Source organism: Falco rusticolus, chromosome 1 (genome assembly GCF_015220075.1).
Source record: "Falco rusticolus isolate bFalRus1 chromosome 1, bFalRus1.pri, whole genome shotgun sequence".
In the NCBI taxonomy this organism is placed as follows: Eukaryota; Metazoa; Chordata; class Aves; order Falconiformes; family Falconidae; genus Falco; species Falco rusticolus.
Genome location: NC_051187.1, coordinates 58,125,062 through 58,138,303, shown reverse-complemented (window position 1 = coordinate 58,138,303; position 13,242 = coordinate 58,125,062). Strand labels below are relative to the sequence as shown.

At 35.9% G+C, this 13,242-nt stretch overlaps 1 protein-coding gene across 3 annotated transcripts in view; it reads right to left on the bottom strand.

Moving 5' to 3' along the window:
• The window catches only part of AIMP1 (aminoacyl tRNA synthetase complex interacting multifunctional protein 1), a 39,279-nt gene that overhangs the window by 11,941 nt on the left and 14,096 nt on the right, over positions 1–13,242 (bottom strand). For 2 of the 3 annotated variants that reach the window (XM_037380681.1, XM_037380673.1), the window contains exons 2-4: positions 6,133–6,266; positions 5,295–5,408; positions 2,908–3,063 (exon numbers count right to left, since the gene is read on the bottom strand). In XM_037380681.1, coding sequence (XP_037236578.1) covers positions 2,908–3,063; positions 5,295–5,408; positions 6,133–6,241 — 379 coding nt within the window. In that variant the 5' untranslated portion in view covers positions 6,242–6,266. Of the gene's footprint in view, positions 1–2,907; positions 3,064–5,294; positions 5,409–6,132; positions 6,267–7,313; positions 7,333–13,242 lie in introns of those variants that run through there. The other variant, XM_037380689.1, reaches the window with a different exon arrangement.

The window sequence follows — 13,242 nt, the reverse complement described above, 5'->3', positions numbered from 1 at the left end:
CAATCTTAGAAGTGCAAATACAGCATAAAACCCAAATGAAGAGTAGAGTTAGCACCTCTATTACTAGTTTCCAATGGAGAATCATCATACAGTCTCCAATTTAGATTGTTACTCCAAGTAATTACCACCTCAGGACAGAGGTATTTTCTGGAAATATTTGGAAATAATTTATAAAGTGAAGTCATCCTGAACTTTAAGTGTAGTAACTTGTATGTAAGTGACATATACACTCTGCCAAAGGACACATCAATAACCCTAATAGTACCGTTTTAATAATTAGCAATTACCAGTAAGTCTTGCGATGGTGTTTCATCAGCAAAGGGAAACTAGACAATCACAAGTCATCAGGTTACTAGTGCGCAACAGATGACTGTGGACAATGCTGTTACAGTTGCAAAGCAACCCTTCAAGATGACCTTAGCTAACATTCTTCACTCCCAAACATACCAGTGTGTGAAAATGCTCATGGCTTACGAGGTTCCACTGATACAGAGTCTTTATCCATGGCAATGTAAGGGTTTATCACCACCCATGTGCACTGTATAGCATAAAACTGCAGTGAAGCAATATTCCCCACACTTAGCTGTTTATTTAGATAATCTTTTCAGCATGAGCAAGTTATTAGATCCAGTTTGTATAGAAGACTGTCCTGTTTAAAACACATTCAAGATTTTTTTTAACAACTACATCCTCTGAGAGATTGAGAGATATCTAAGAAGTGCTTACTTAAAACAAGCATATTCTGTGAATTTTTTCATTCAAGATAGTTTTCATTAATATGTAAGCTAAGATCCCTTCCTTAGGAAGCAAAAAAGGAAAAGTGGAGCATGCAATTTGATTCATTTACCATTGCTATCATACAGGGTTGGAATTAAATAATGCATTCAATAAACAGGCAGTATATTTTTAACATAGCTCTTCAACAGAACAAGCATTAGCTCTTCAAAAATATTTCAGCTCATTATGATAAAAAATCTCAAGCATTTATGACTAGGTTTTATTAACCTAATTGTAAATAGATTACAATTAGATTAATAAAACCAGCCATATATACAATAATTGAAGAGAAACTGAAAAAATACTGTCAAAATAGTTAATATTAAACATCTAAGACTATTTCAAAAGACCTGCTGTCTTTATTCTTGGTATCATTCCTCACTACTCTCCACTTAATGACATTTCTCTACAATAGCCTGGAGCCAAAAAAACAAGAAAATCAGCTTCCAGCACATTGTCTATTACACTTCAGAGAGAAGTCTGTCACCAAATAAGGAAAAGAGAAGATAAAGTATACATAGCATATATACAGACATACAGAAAACATCCATTTCAATGCCACAGGCGAAAGAGAGAACGGCACTCTTCTGGCCAGTGTCAGTCAGCCCAGAGAAGCACCACAGATTAAGTTTGCAAGAAGTGAAACAAAGAATATGTAAATGACCATAGAGGAAACAGATGAGATAGGTGACAGAAAGCAAAGGGATTTGAGATATTACATAATTTCATAAATTTTAAGACTAAAAAACAAGTTTTACATATTGGTCACATTGATTGTTAAATAGTATACGTACAGTAGATGTTGAACTCCACAGAAATAGTGCGTTCAGGTCTACTATTTAATATTAATGCCATATTTCACCTTTTCCCAAATATAGTCATTGAAAGGAAAACGTCAAATAGATTGCTTTCCAAATTTAAGCTATCTATACAAGATGAGAGGAAATACAGTAAAGTTTTATTTTTCCTTACCTCTATTACTAGTTTCTGAATATTTGCATAAAACAGTTAAGTTACCTGATATGACATGTGGCCTCTGCTATTATATTTACAACTCTGTGGAATATTGATATGTCAAAGGCCACAGTACATCAAAAAATATGAAACAGCCTATAAGCCTGCACACAGCTCATGAGAAAAATCAAAGAGATACAGTACCCCACATAATACCCAAATTTTGAAAAACTGTACAAATCAATTAATAGCAAATTAATAATTTACAATCATTCTGTCACACAAAACATGAGTTTAAGTCACAAGATAGACAGGTGTACTTCTGTGCAAATGTAACAGACATGTCTTGTCTTCTGTTAAAGAAGTTTATTAACCAGAAATCAATACACAGGAAACATATATATATTCTCTACATTTCCACCCTGTTGCCAAAACCTATCTGCCTGTGTCCTTTACCCAATACTTCCTCTTAGCCACACAATTTCACCAGCATTGACACGGATGTATCTGATCAATTCTGATGGAACTTCACTGCCTGTAAGAATCTTTCAAGGAACACCGCCCCCCCGCCAAAAAAAAAAAAAAAAAAAAAAAAAAGGCAGCATACTTAAGAGGATGCAGAAAACTGATTTAACACTCTTCCTTTAGTATTATGTTATGCTGCTAATGCTTGCAATGTATTTTGCTGAGCTGGTGTTTTCCTTTTGCTTGCACTGTTTCCATGGAAGGCGAAAAAATAACAATAATAAAAAAAAAAATCTACACAAGCCTCAGAACAGAAACCCATCCAGTCTGCCAAAAAAACTTCTCTGAACTTTGTGTCCTCATCTTCCTTCCCCGCTCCCCTCTACTTTTTCCTCTTCTCCTTTCTCTGTGTGTATTCTGTTGTCGGTTTTCCGAGGCAGCAGGCTTGGGGCTTTTTTAGTTATATTTTTTAAAATAAGGAAGTTCAGGGACATTAAAAGAAATTTGGTATGTATCCCATTTAAGTAAGAATCTGTAGCTTACTTGATGGTCTTCATTAGCTTCAAGTACTTCCAAGATTTTAAGAACTAGCACTTGACTCTTCCTACTGTAGCTGCACGAACTGATCTTTTGTGTGCCCAAACTGACATAAAAGCACTTGCATAAATTAAATACCTTAACTGTCTATCACAGCTAAGAAAACTAAAGTACCTTTTTTTTCTACTTTTTCCTTCTTTTTCTTTTCTTCATCTTCACCTTTAATTTGATCTTTGGAACCAGATGATGTGATTGCCGTAGGTGGGGGAACATCATCTCTAAATGAAGTTGTAGAAACAGCTGCACCAGGAGGAACTGCAATCTGTTTTACTAAAATCAAACCCACAAAAGTTAGAAGGGGTACAAGAACGTTGAACACTTATGTTTTAAGTTTCCAAATAAAAGTGGAGAGAACTAAAAATTTTGCTTTAAATACCTAAACCACAACTGTTGAGTAATGAAGCACAACACTATAAAACACATTTCAGAATTCAACCTACATATGATTATTCTGATCAATTAAGAAAAATGCCTTTGACTATAAATTTTTAAATGAAAGTGCTAAATAAAACGTAACATAAACAAACACCATCTCTTTTTGTAGTTTATTTCAAAATCTAGTTATCTTTGCTAGTAACTCCTTATTTCTCCTTTGCATTTGTCTAGTTTCAGTTTCTAGCTACTAGCTCTTGTCGTACTGGAAACTATTCCATAATGTGCTAGAGAAAATGATTTTTATATTGTAGTCAATCATTCCTCGACTCTCTTTTCCAATTAACTAAAGAAATTGAGCCTTGATAATCAGATTTGAAGAAACTACCTGCAGCCCTAAAACAATCTGTTGATTCTTCCCTTCCCTAATTTCTCCATGTTAACCTTCATGTTACTTTTTAAACTGCTGATACAGAATACTGGACATCATCTCACTATCAGTCTTACCACGTGAAAGCCTAATCACATCACTTCTACATTCTGCTCTTCAATAACTTCATTAAGGCTTTTTACCAATCATTGTACTGGGTAGGCATCGTTAGTGCACTAAATGTCATCTAGGCTCCTCTTCCCAAGACAGGTTAGGCCAGATGATCTTTCGACGTCCCTTTTAGCCCGAGTTGTTCTATGATTAATTAGTTTGACAAATCATTTAGCATCATTACTATGCAGTTCTCCATTCTGCATCCACACTTCTTTTTACACTTCAGACATTTATTACGCTTCCTGAACTGTACTGTGTTTGTTCCTGCTCTAAAGTGATTTGCATAAATTAAGTTTTTATAAACAACTTTTAAAAATCATATGTATCTAAGATAATCTTGTACAAACAACCACTTGCTTACTGTTTTGCTTGCTAGTTGTAGGAAGATTTTGTTTCTCAGATTTTTCAAAAAAAATCACTCAAATGATTTTTTTGATGTTCTGTGTCCATCTAATTTCGGTACTCAACTACTTAATACTATCACAGCTAACATACTTACTTCAAAAGAAAAGATCTGAATATTGTCTTACTACCTTTCAGATAAACCAGCTAAATACAGGAAGATGCGTGTCAAGCTAAATGTTAATTTCCTTGTCCTTTCCCATCTTGGAAAAAATCATACATCTTGAGACTTTTCTCTCAAGCGTAACAGAGATCCTGTGAAATATCCTATACCCGTCAAGAATTGCTGCAGACTAACAGACAATGAAGAAATGTAAACTAATGGTTTGGTTTAGTACATGAAAGGACTTTACTCATGACCAGAAGAGAAAAAGAATCCCCTGCATTTATAAAATGCTAGTCCTTTTGAAGACTGAATGTGTTGTTTTAGCAGTAAAACATTCGGTACGACTGAAAGCTAGCAGCCAGCTATACTGTATACTCTCTCATCCAGTTTACAATACTGACAGCGTGGGTAAAACCAGTAATAGCTGTTGAGGGCAGAAGAGTCTTTCTTTGGAAATAGTTTCAAAGACAATATGCTGGATCTGAAACACTTCAGTTTTGTTTTTTCTTCTTTCTTTTTTTAATTTGAATTATATAATGATGGTGTGAGCTGAACCTCTCACAGAAGGAAAAAGTGCAATGAAAGTCTGGTCTTACTAAAACATGAAATAAAAAACTCAAAACACATTGTTTCTAATTTTACATTACCACAGATTTTCTAATAAGTCATGGCCCATCTGTACTTTGAACTACGGTTGAATTTTCCATTGGGAATTTTCAGTCATGCTAGATTAAATATTCAGAATATCAAGAAGTGTTAAGACATTCAGCAGTTTCTAAGGTATTATAAGGAGCCATTTTAATCAGTCAAATTCAGGCCTAATTATGAAAGGCACTTACAAAAACATACAAAGAACCAGTTCCAATGGCTGATTAAGATTTGGCATATGCACCCGTTAGGCTTTCAGCTTACTAAAATACTGGAATGTCGTAAGCATGGAACCTAGGAAAATCCAGAATTTTTAAGAAATGCCACAGTAATATACAGTAAGACAAACGTCAAAAATAAAGATAGCACAACATATGACCAAAACTAACTATATTTATGTTGTATGAGGATAGGAAATTTTTCCCCCACCTCCATTTCGAATTTCTGCCTGTATCAGCTCCTGTTTCAGCCCTTCAATTTCTTTCTTCAGTTTAGCATTTTCCACACGGAGCTTCTTCTCTTCTCGGAGAGATGCCTGCAAGACTAGAGTTGACACTATATTAAAAACAACAGGTTTCAACAATTCGCATTCATCATTTGGTAAACAAAGCTTTTGTTTTAAAGAAAATTAAACATGGTGACCAAACCACCAAAACAGTGGAAATGTTCAAGGAGCAGATCATCAGAAATGTTTTGGAACCCTTTTTGTTGAAATGGCTATTATTTTTTATTTATTTTTCAATAATACTTATGTACTCAAGTTGCCTCTCAATATACTAGCTTCTCACTTCCCTAAAGAGACTCACAAGAAAAAATTCCAAGAAACTTATTAGAAAAAGCTCAAACATGTTTGCAATATGGAGCACGTTAAATCACTAACAGATATGTACAAAATATCCAAGTTGAAGGTATGATGCTCTTGAAGAATCCCATAGTGGTGGAAAAGTAGTAACACACTCAGGTAAATGCATAGTCTCATATTCTTCCTGACTCCATTTCTCCCCCCAAAATGGAATCGTGTCCTAGCAAATTTCCATAATGTCTTTAATCCTTCCTCACTCACGCCTTTTCTATTTTAGAATAAACAGCTTCAAAAGAATCCACAAACCACAAGACAGAGAAGCAGTGCTACTATTACAGGCTTTATCTTGAAGAACTTGGAACACACTTAAAAGGCTGACAGCACCAATGTTCTTGTTTCTTCCTATGAGCATTCAATGTTAACTATCTGGTTAACAAGTTTATCGTAAGACAGATAATTCCTTACTAGCTTTCTCCTTGAGCAGAGCAACTTGTTGCTTGAGGTATTCAATAACTTGATCAGCCTCTGCACCCTTCTGCTCCAGTCTGTTCAGGACTGTGTTGCTGGCTGCCATCTTTACCAAGAAACGGGCTGAAAACCTATATAAACAACAGAAAGTCTAAAATTAATGACTTCATAGTGTAATAATGCTACCATCTCTTACGCCTTGAAGCGGCTCTAAAATCAGCTGCTCAATAAGAAAATTTGCTAAGTGAACAAGCTAGGCTCTCACCTCCTAACGCAAACCCAAACAAAAAGAAACAAATAGAATCTGATGTTTGACAGCTGCTCTCACATATTTTAGAAGAAAAACTGCTTTTCTTCCCAGCTGCAGAAAACATGTTCTTCCTTCATGAAACAGAAAAAATTCCACCTTCTCAGAAAGAAAGTTGTGAATAAATAAGGGAGGGTGGGGTGGGGGGGAATAAAAAGGGAAAAGGTTGGACAGGAGAACACCATATCCTGGCTTTAGATGATAAATGTATTATGTGTAAGAAGAATTTTAATGAGACTAAGAAAATAGAAACATCCCACTTCCAAACTTTTCCAACGAATTAATTCAGAATATACTGAATATTTCATACGTTGTGGTTGTGCCTACATTAAGAATTTACTTGTATTTTACTTTTAATCAGAATTCATCAGTATTTTTACTCATCTCAGATTAACACAATTTTTATTGCAGGTTTACACCTTCAGAGTTATTTTAGCACCAATTTCTATTGTCTTATTTTGCTTCACTAAAATGGAAGGCCAGGCACACAGGTAACAAATTAAAGCAGCAGGAAACACAGAAGATCAGTAAAGGCAAGAGTACAAATAAATGTTGTCTAACCTTCTTTTAGAACATTCAGCTCCTTTTACTGGGCTTCTCTAATGCTCCAGAAACTAGGCACGCCTTCTGTACATCCCTGATCTCTTGAAATCTAACAAAATGTAAACGCTCGTGTCTGGAACATTTGTGTCTACCCATAAAAGCTCAAATAGTAGCAACAGAATGATAAAATACAGTTACAGTCACTCATATCATAGCATATAATGCTTTCACCCTCACACTTAAGTGTCTAGATGAAGAAAGGATCTGTACTAACAGCTGCCTCATCTGTATACCAAGAAAACTGATTATAGGTAGGAAGAAAAAACACCTTGCAGATCTTCACAAGCATCGGTGATATAATTCCCATGTATTTGCCCATCAACTGCAACAAAGGGAACAATTGGTAAGACAATGACAACCCAGATGCATGCACTGGCTCCACAACTTTATCAGAGCCCAAAAATGCCTTTTCTCATATCAAAACTGCAGAAAACCTCCTATATTATTGCAAGATTATTCTGACACAATGACCTCCTAATGTTTTTAATGTACGAATATTCGCTGTTGGGATTTGCAACAAAAGCCATGCTGAAGACAAAACAGGTTTAGAAATAACTGAAAGGTGAACAGATACAATCGTGCTCATGCCAGTACCAACATAGCACTTCTGCTTCACTCTCAGTATTAACTTACATTTGATACCTGATCTTCTATTAAAATAACTCAATTCTCCACAATAATTACCTACAAAAAAACTGGGGGGGTGGGGTGGTGGGGGGGGGTGGCAGGGAGACACAACACAGTACAAAAGACAATGAATCAAGAATAATGTAATTAGAAGTTCTTAAAAGTAAAATTAATGAAGCCAGAGAGAGATACAGTAGCCAGATGATGCATGGGGTATATTACTCCTGCAAAAGCAATGAATGATCCAACATCTTGCCTTCTTGCCATCTAATACAATCAAAGTCTGTTCTACACACACTGTTATGCTTAAAGATGCAAGAGTATTACTGCCATCACACCCTCCACTCACCCACAAACAGATTTTTCATTTAGAAAAAAACAACAAACTCATGGAGAGAAGAGCAGTAATATCATCTCTCTAGGACAATTAAAGTAATTTTAATATTCAAATTAATCTCTTCTAATAAGAAAATAATTTTGTTTTCATGCGCAGTCTGAAAACAGAAGGTTTTAAATGAAAAGCAGTGATTCTAATAAGTTACTGATTTAGATGTCAAATGGAAATAGACACAAAACTATTAAGGCACAACACAGCATAATACAAAGCCTGGGGTATTACTGTCTGCATACCAGTAAGATTTCTTGCAAGCTACATATTCTCCCAGGGGAGCACAATCCTAACAGTGGAAACTTTGCCAACAACAACAGAAATGCTACTAAAACTTCAAAGTGAATACAACTGGTACATTCTATAGGTTTTAGCCAAGTTGGCTAATGAACTGAAGACCTGGAAATGAAGTTACATGATTACAATGGGTAGACATCTTCCCACTTGTCAAATAAATTTCTGTAAACCAAGTATTATAACAATAACACAAAGGAATAGGTATTTCCAATACTAATACAAAAAGCCAACAGGCTGAAATTAACTGCTGCAAAGGCATAGGAACCCATACAGCACAGTAATAAAATTGTATCTAAAAGGCACATATTTTTTTAAAAAAGATCTACCCTTTATAATAAACACAAAACACATTAAAAATATCAGCACTGCAACAATCAAAGGTTATAGTAAACGATTTTTGAAAAATCTCTCCCTTATTTTCCTTGCCTTCTATTACCCTGACACCCTCCCCACTCCATACAGGAAAAAACCCACCCTACTGTATAACACCAATTCCTATTGGTGATATACGACCTAAAAATGGGTAAGAAAATCAGAAATACTATAGCTTAAAACCAGAACCGTATCTTATTACAGATAAATTCTGAGCTGTTTTCCAGAAATTGATCCAGAAGCCAACTGAAAGTAGTAATTTCATACAATTGTGCCTAATAAGCTGCTTTCCCTTCAAACAAAAAGCAGTTCTGAAAAACAAGTAAGGAGTAGCTATATTCAGACCTTCTGAAAAGGGTAACCTCCTGAAGTTACCTGGTTGCTCAGCTAAGAAAAACTTTAACCTCAGACCTCTGAGGACTCCTTTGCTACCTGCAAGACATTTGGAACTACTCCAAAACTGCTCCACTATAATGGAACTCAATTTTCAAATTAAAGATAAAAGTTCTGCAGTTATTCATGAAGCTACATATCAACACATAAAAATCGTATAATTTCTCATCATTTTACTTCCTGATTAAGAGTTGCCTATCTTCTTTTAAACAGAAAGCACTGCCCCCTGTGGTCTTCTAAGAAGCTGCTGTACCCTCACAGGAAATAAAAAGGTACTATTCTACTTCATTTCTTAAGAAAATGTACTATGGAAGGGTCCTCAAAGTGGCAAACTCTACAATAAATCAAGACTCCTCATACACTACAAATTACCCCAAAATTTCAACGTGTTTTCAAATACTGGTCCATCAACATTGGCTTTGACCTTAGAATATATCCAGATGAAAAAATGAACACACCAAGAAGATGCTAAAACCACAAAACTTGCTGTAGCTTACTCTTCAATATTAATATTCTCTGTTTCTAAAAGCAAGAAAAAGCCAACACCGCCCCCCCCCCCCCCCCCCCCCCCCCCCCCATAAAAATAACGACAAGGTTTAAAACTTAAACCCTAAAAACTGTTTTTGGAATCTATTCACAGTCCAAACATGGAACCAATTACTTTTCACTATTGGGAAAGCAATCATTTTGAAAAAAAAAAAAACAAAAACAAAACAAAACCAGAAATTGGAAGCCAACTGATTCCCAAAACCTAAAATAATTAGCTCTAAGCATTCCTTTTTTCCAGCTGGAGATTTAAAAAGGCTCAGTACTTCCAAGTTCTCAGAGTCTTCTTGCAATGCTTTGTTCATGTCAACACACAAAGTAGGATTACGAACTATGGTATCTAACCTGCAGGCTGCTTAGTAAGATTTGCTGCCTACAGACCAACATATTACCCATGTATGCACTGAGTACATCTATGACAGTGATGCAGCTTTATTTAAGCATTTTCAGTTCAGTATAATTTTATGCTGCTCTCCTAGGTCATAGGCGTCTTATTTTTTGGTCTCATTCCTTCCCACAGGCTTTAACGTAACACAACCAAAACTTGTGCATTTGTTAGTAAACCTGAGCACGTGATGAGACAAAAAGTTGCCAAGTTTTGTCTCAAATGATGCACAACGAAATAAAATCACCACAACTCCCTGCTTCTCCTCTCTTCCTGTCTCACATACACACCAACTCCTCTGACCCACCATTGCTATTCACTTTGTGCATACTATGCAGGAATATGGTATTTCTGCAGCAAATCCAATCCTACTGATCTTTAGCAATGAACAGACAGCAATCATAGGATGGCCCTGACAGCACAAACATATGCCTTACAGAGAATGCCATGCTTAGGAATAGCCACCAATTAAGACTTAGTATCATGCAAGGAGCCAGCAGAGAAGGAAAAAAAAAAAAGTCTGTAAAAAGACATGTTCAGTTTTCAGTTGAGACGCTCTTTTTGAATAACGAGTTTGTTACTGCAAAGCAGAACCAGTGGGATCAGCCTTATTCTAAAAGTTATCGACAACACAAAGGTAATTTCTCCAATGCTAAATAAAGTTTATTAATTTAAGCTACAGAAAAATATTTAATAGCAATTCCTCTTCCTATGTTTTTGGTCTTAAGCCTCGAGAAGCTCTCAAATTAAACTCCTTTTCTTCTTCGGGAGATGTCTCAAGACACTTTACTGTGGCCAACTTGTACAGCAAAGGATTCTACTTTCTGTAAAAGATAGAAAGTATCAACAATCACTTGTTTCTGCAAGTGTGTTCAGACTTCTATCTGAGCATCTTTTTTGAGTATGGTCATTTTTGGCAAACAATCTTACAAAACCCCATAAATGTAACAGAATCTGCCAGCTGTTTGCCAGATTCTGCTTTCCTATGCTTTGCACTTCTATGAACTGTCAGGACACAGTGAATCAGGTTTAAGAATCTCACATCACACCTTTTTCATTCTGTGAAGTAAGGAACTGTAGTGAGCAGATCAAACCAGAAAAAGAGTACAACTATGGGGGTTTTTTTTGCTAAAACAAAGTGTCTGTGCAATTCAGAAATTGTTGTAAGTTGTCATATCTTTCCCTGTCTCAGAAAATCGGGATTCATGCTTAAAAAAAATAAAATAAAATAAAAAATCAAAAATCTCAATTCTCTCTTGCAGGTTTCCCCTAATTTCTGATGAAGTATTCTAGACCTGATGCTGTAAAGGTCTTTGGCTAATATTTACAATATCTGATGTGATTTCACATTTTTTGTAGAAAAACTTAAGGTTTGTTTTCAAAATTATGACAATTTAAACTACTAAGAAAATCTCCAAAACAGGGGACAGCTACAACTAATTAGTTTTGAGATCAAATTTTGGTTTTGACTTGATCATCTCCCTGCTTCACCCTAATCAAAGCACAGAAGGTTAGCAGCATCTCTCAATTTGTTTTTAGGGATGCAATGGTCTGTAATATTTAATTAGAAATTTGCAGTGATATAATTCTATTGCTAGGACATTTTGGAAATCAGCTATATTCAGTAAGTTTCATGGACTTTCCTATCACTACCACAAAAGTAGAGTGTTTTACTGGTTTTATACCTGTTACACATTGTAAAATGCAATCATGGCTTTTACACTCAAACACTCCTTCCTCCTCAGGAAATGCAATTCTAAAAGATTGAATTATTCTAGGCTTCAATAAACAAAGAAGAATCAGATTTACTTATTGGAAACACAGGTTTCCCACAGTTTTATCTGTGGAAAAAAGTAATTCCTCAACCACAAAATAAATTCAAACATGAAGCTGTTCACAAATAGGTTTCAAAATTTGTGCCTTTGCAACCCATATACAAATATGTCATGGTATCAGTAAGCAGCAATGTAATGCTGAGAAAGAAAACAGAAGTATCAATCAAACCCCTAGTTTTCTTGTTATAGTACAGCAAAGAAACATAGTGCACTCCATTACACTTAAATATTATTTCATCCACATTGAAAAGATGGGCATGTGTCAGTTAAGATTTAACAACCAGCTCACCTGTCTTTCAGTATGAAGTATATTTTTAGGTCTGTAGAGGAAGAAGGTAGGTTTCTTGAATTGCACATTGTCAAAGTCAGTTTACACAACTAAAAATACGATTTAAGGCCCTAAGCAAATATATGTAAATTATCAAAACGTAGATGCTCACTATGCTGGTTTTGGCTGGGATAGCGTTAAGTTTTCTTCATAGCAGCTATATGAGGCTATGTATTGGATTTGTGCTGGAAACACTGTTGATAATACAGGGACATTTTCGCTATTGCTGAACTGTGCTTACACAGTCAAGGCCCTTTCTGCCGCTCACCACTCCAACAAAAAGTAGGCTAGGGGTGCATAAGAAAGGAACACATGGGAGGGGACACAGCCAGGACAGTTAACCCCAACTGATCAAAGGAATATTCTGTACCATGTGACATCATGCTGATCATATAAAGCTGGGGGGAGAAGAGGGAAGGGGGGGGGGGTGTCATTCAGAGTTATGGTGTTTGTCTATTCAAGTAACTGTTACACATGATGGAGCCCTGCTTTCTTGGAGATGGCTGAATACCGGCCTGCCAATGTGAAGTGGTAAATTAATTCCTTATTTGGCTTTGCTTGTGTGCATGGCTTTTGCTTTATGCATTTAACTACCCATCTCAACATGCAAATTTTCTTAGTTTTACTCTTCTGATTCTCTCCCCTATCCCACCAGAGGGGGAGTCAGCAAGCAGCTGCATAGTGCCTAGCTGCCGGCTGGGGTTAAACCAGGGCACTCACCGAGGTCCTTTGCCTACAGCAAAGGAGACCTACCAAAATATTTCTGACAGAACAATAGCAAACACTTGAAAAGCAACACCTAGCAATGACAGCACAATTTAAAAACAAACGACCAACCAAACAAAAACCGCATAAAAATTGCAAATAAACAAAACCCCACTCCCCTGTACTTTTTGTCAAGATTTTGAGCATTATTGATAAATTGTAGTGTAAAAACTCAAAATCTAGAAATTATCATCAAATAAATCATTGTGGAATCCGATTTTTGACTCTCGGTATTAGATGAGTGATCCCCTATCAGGTACT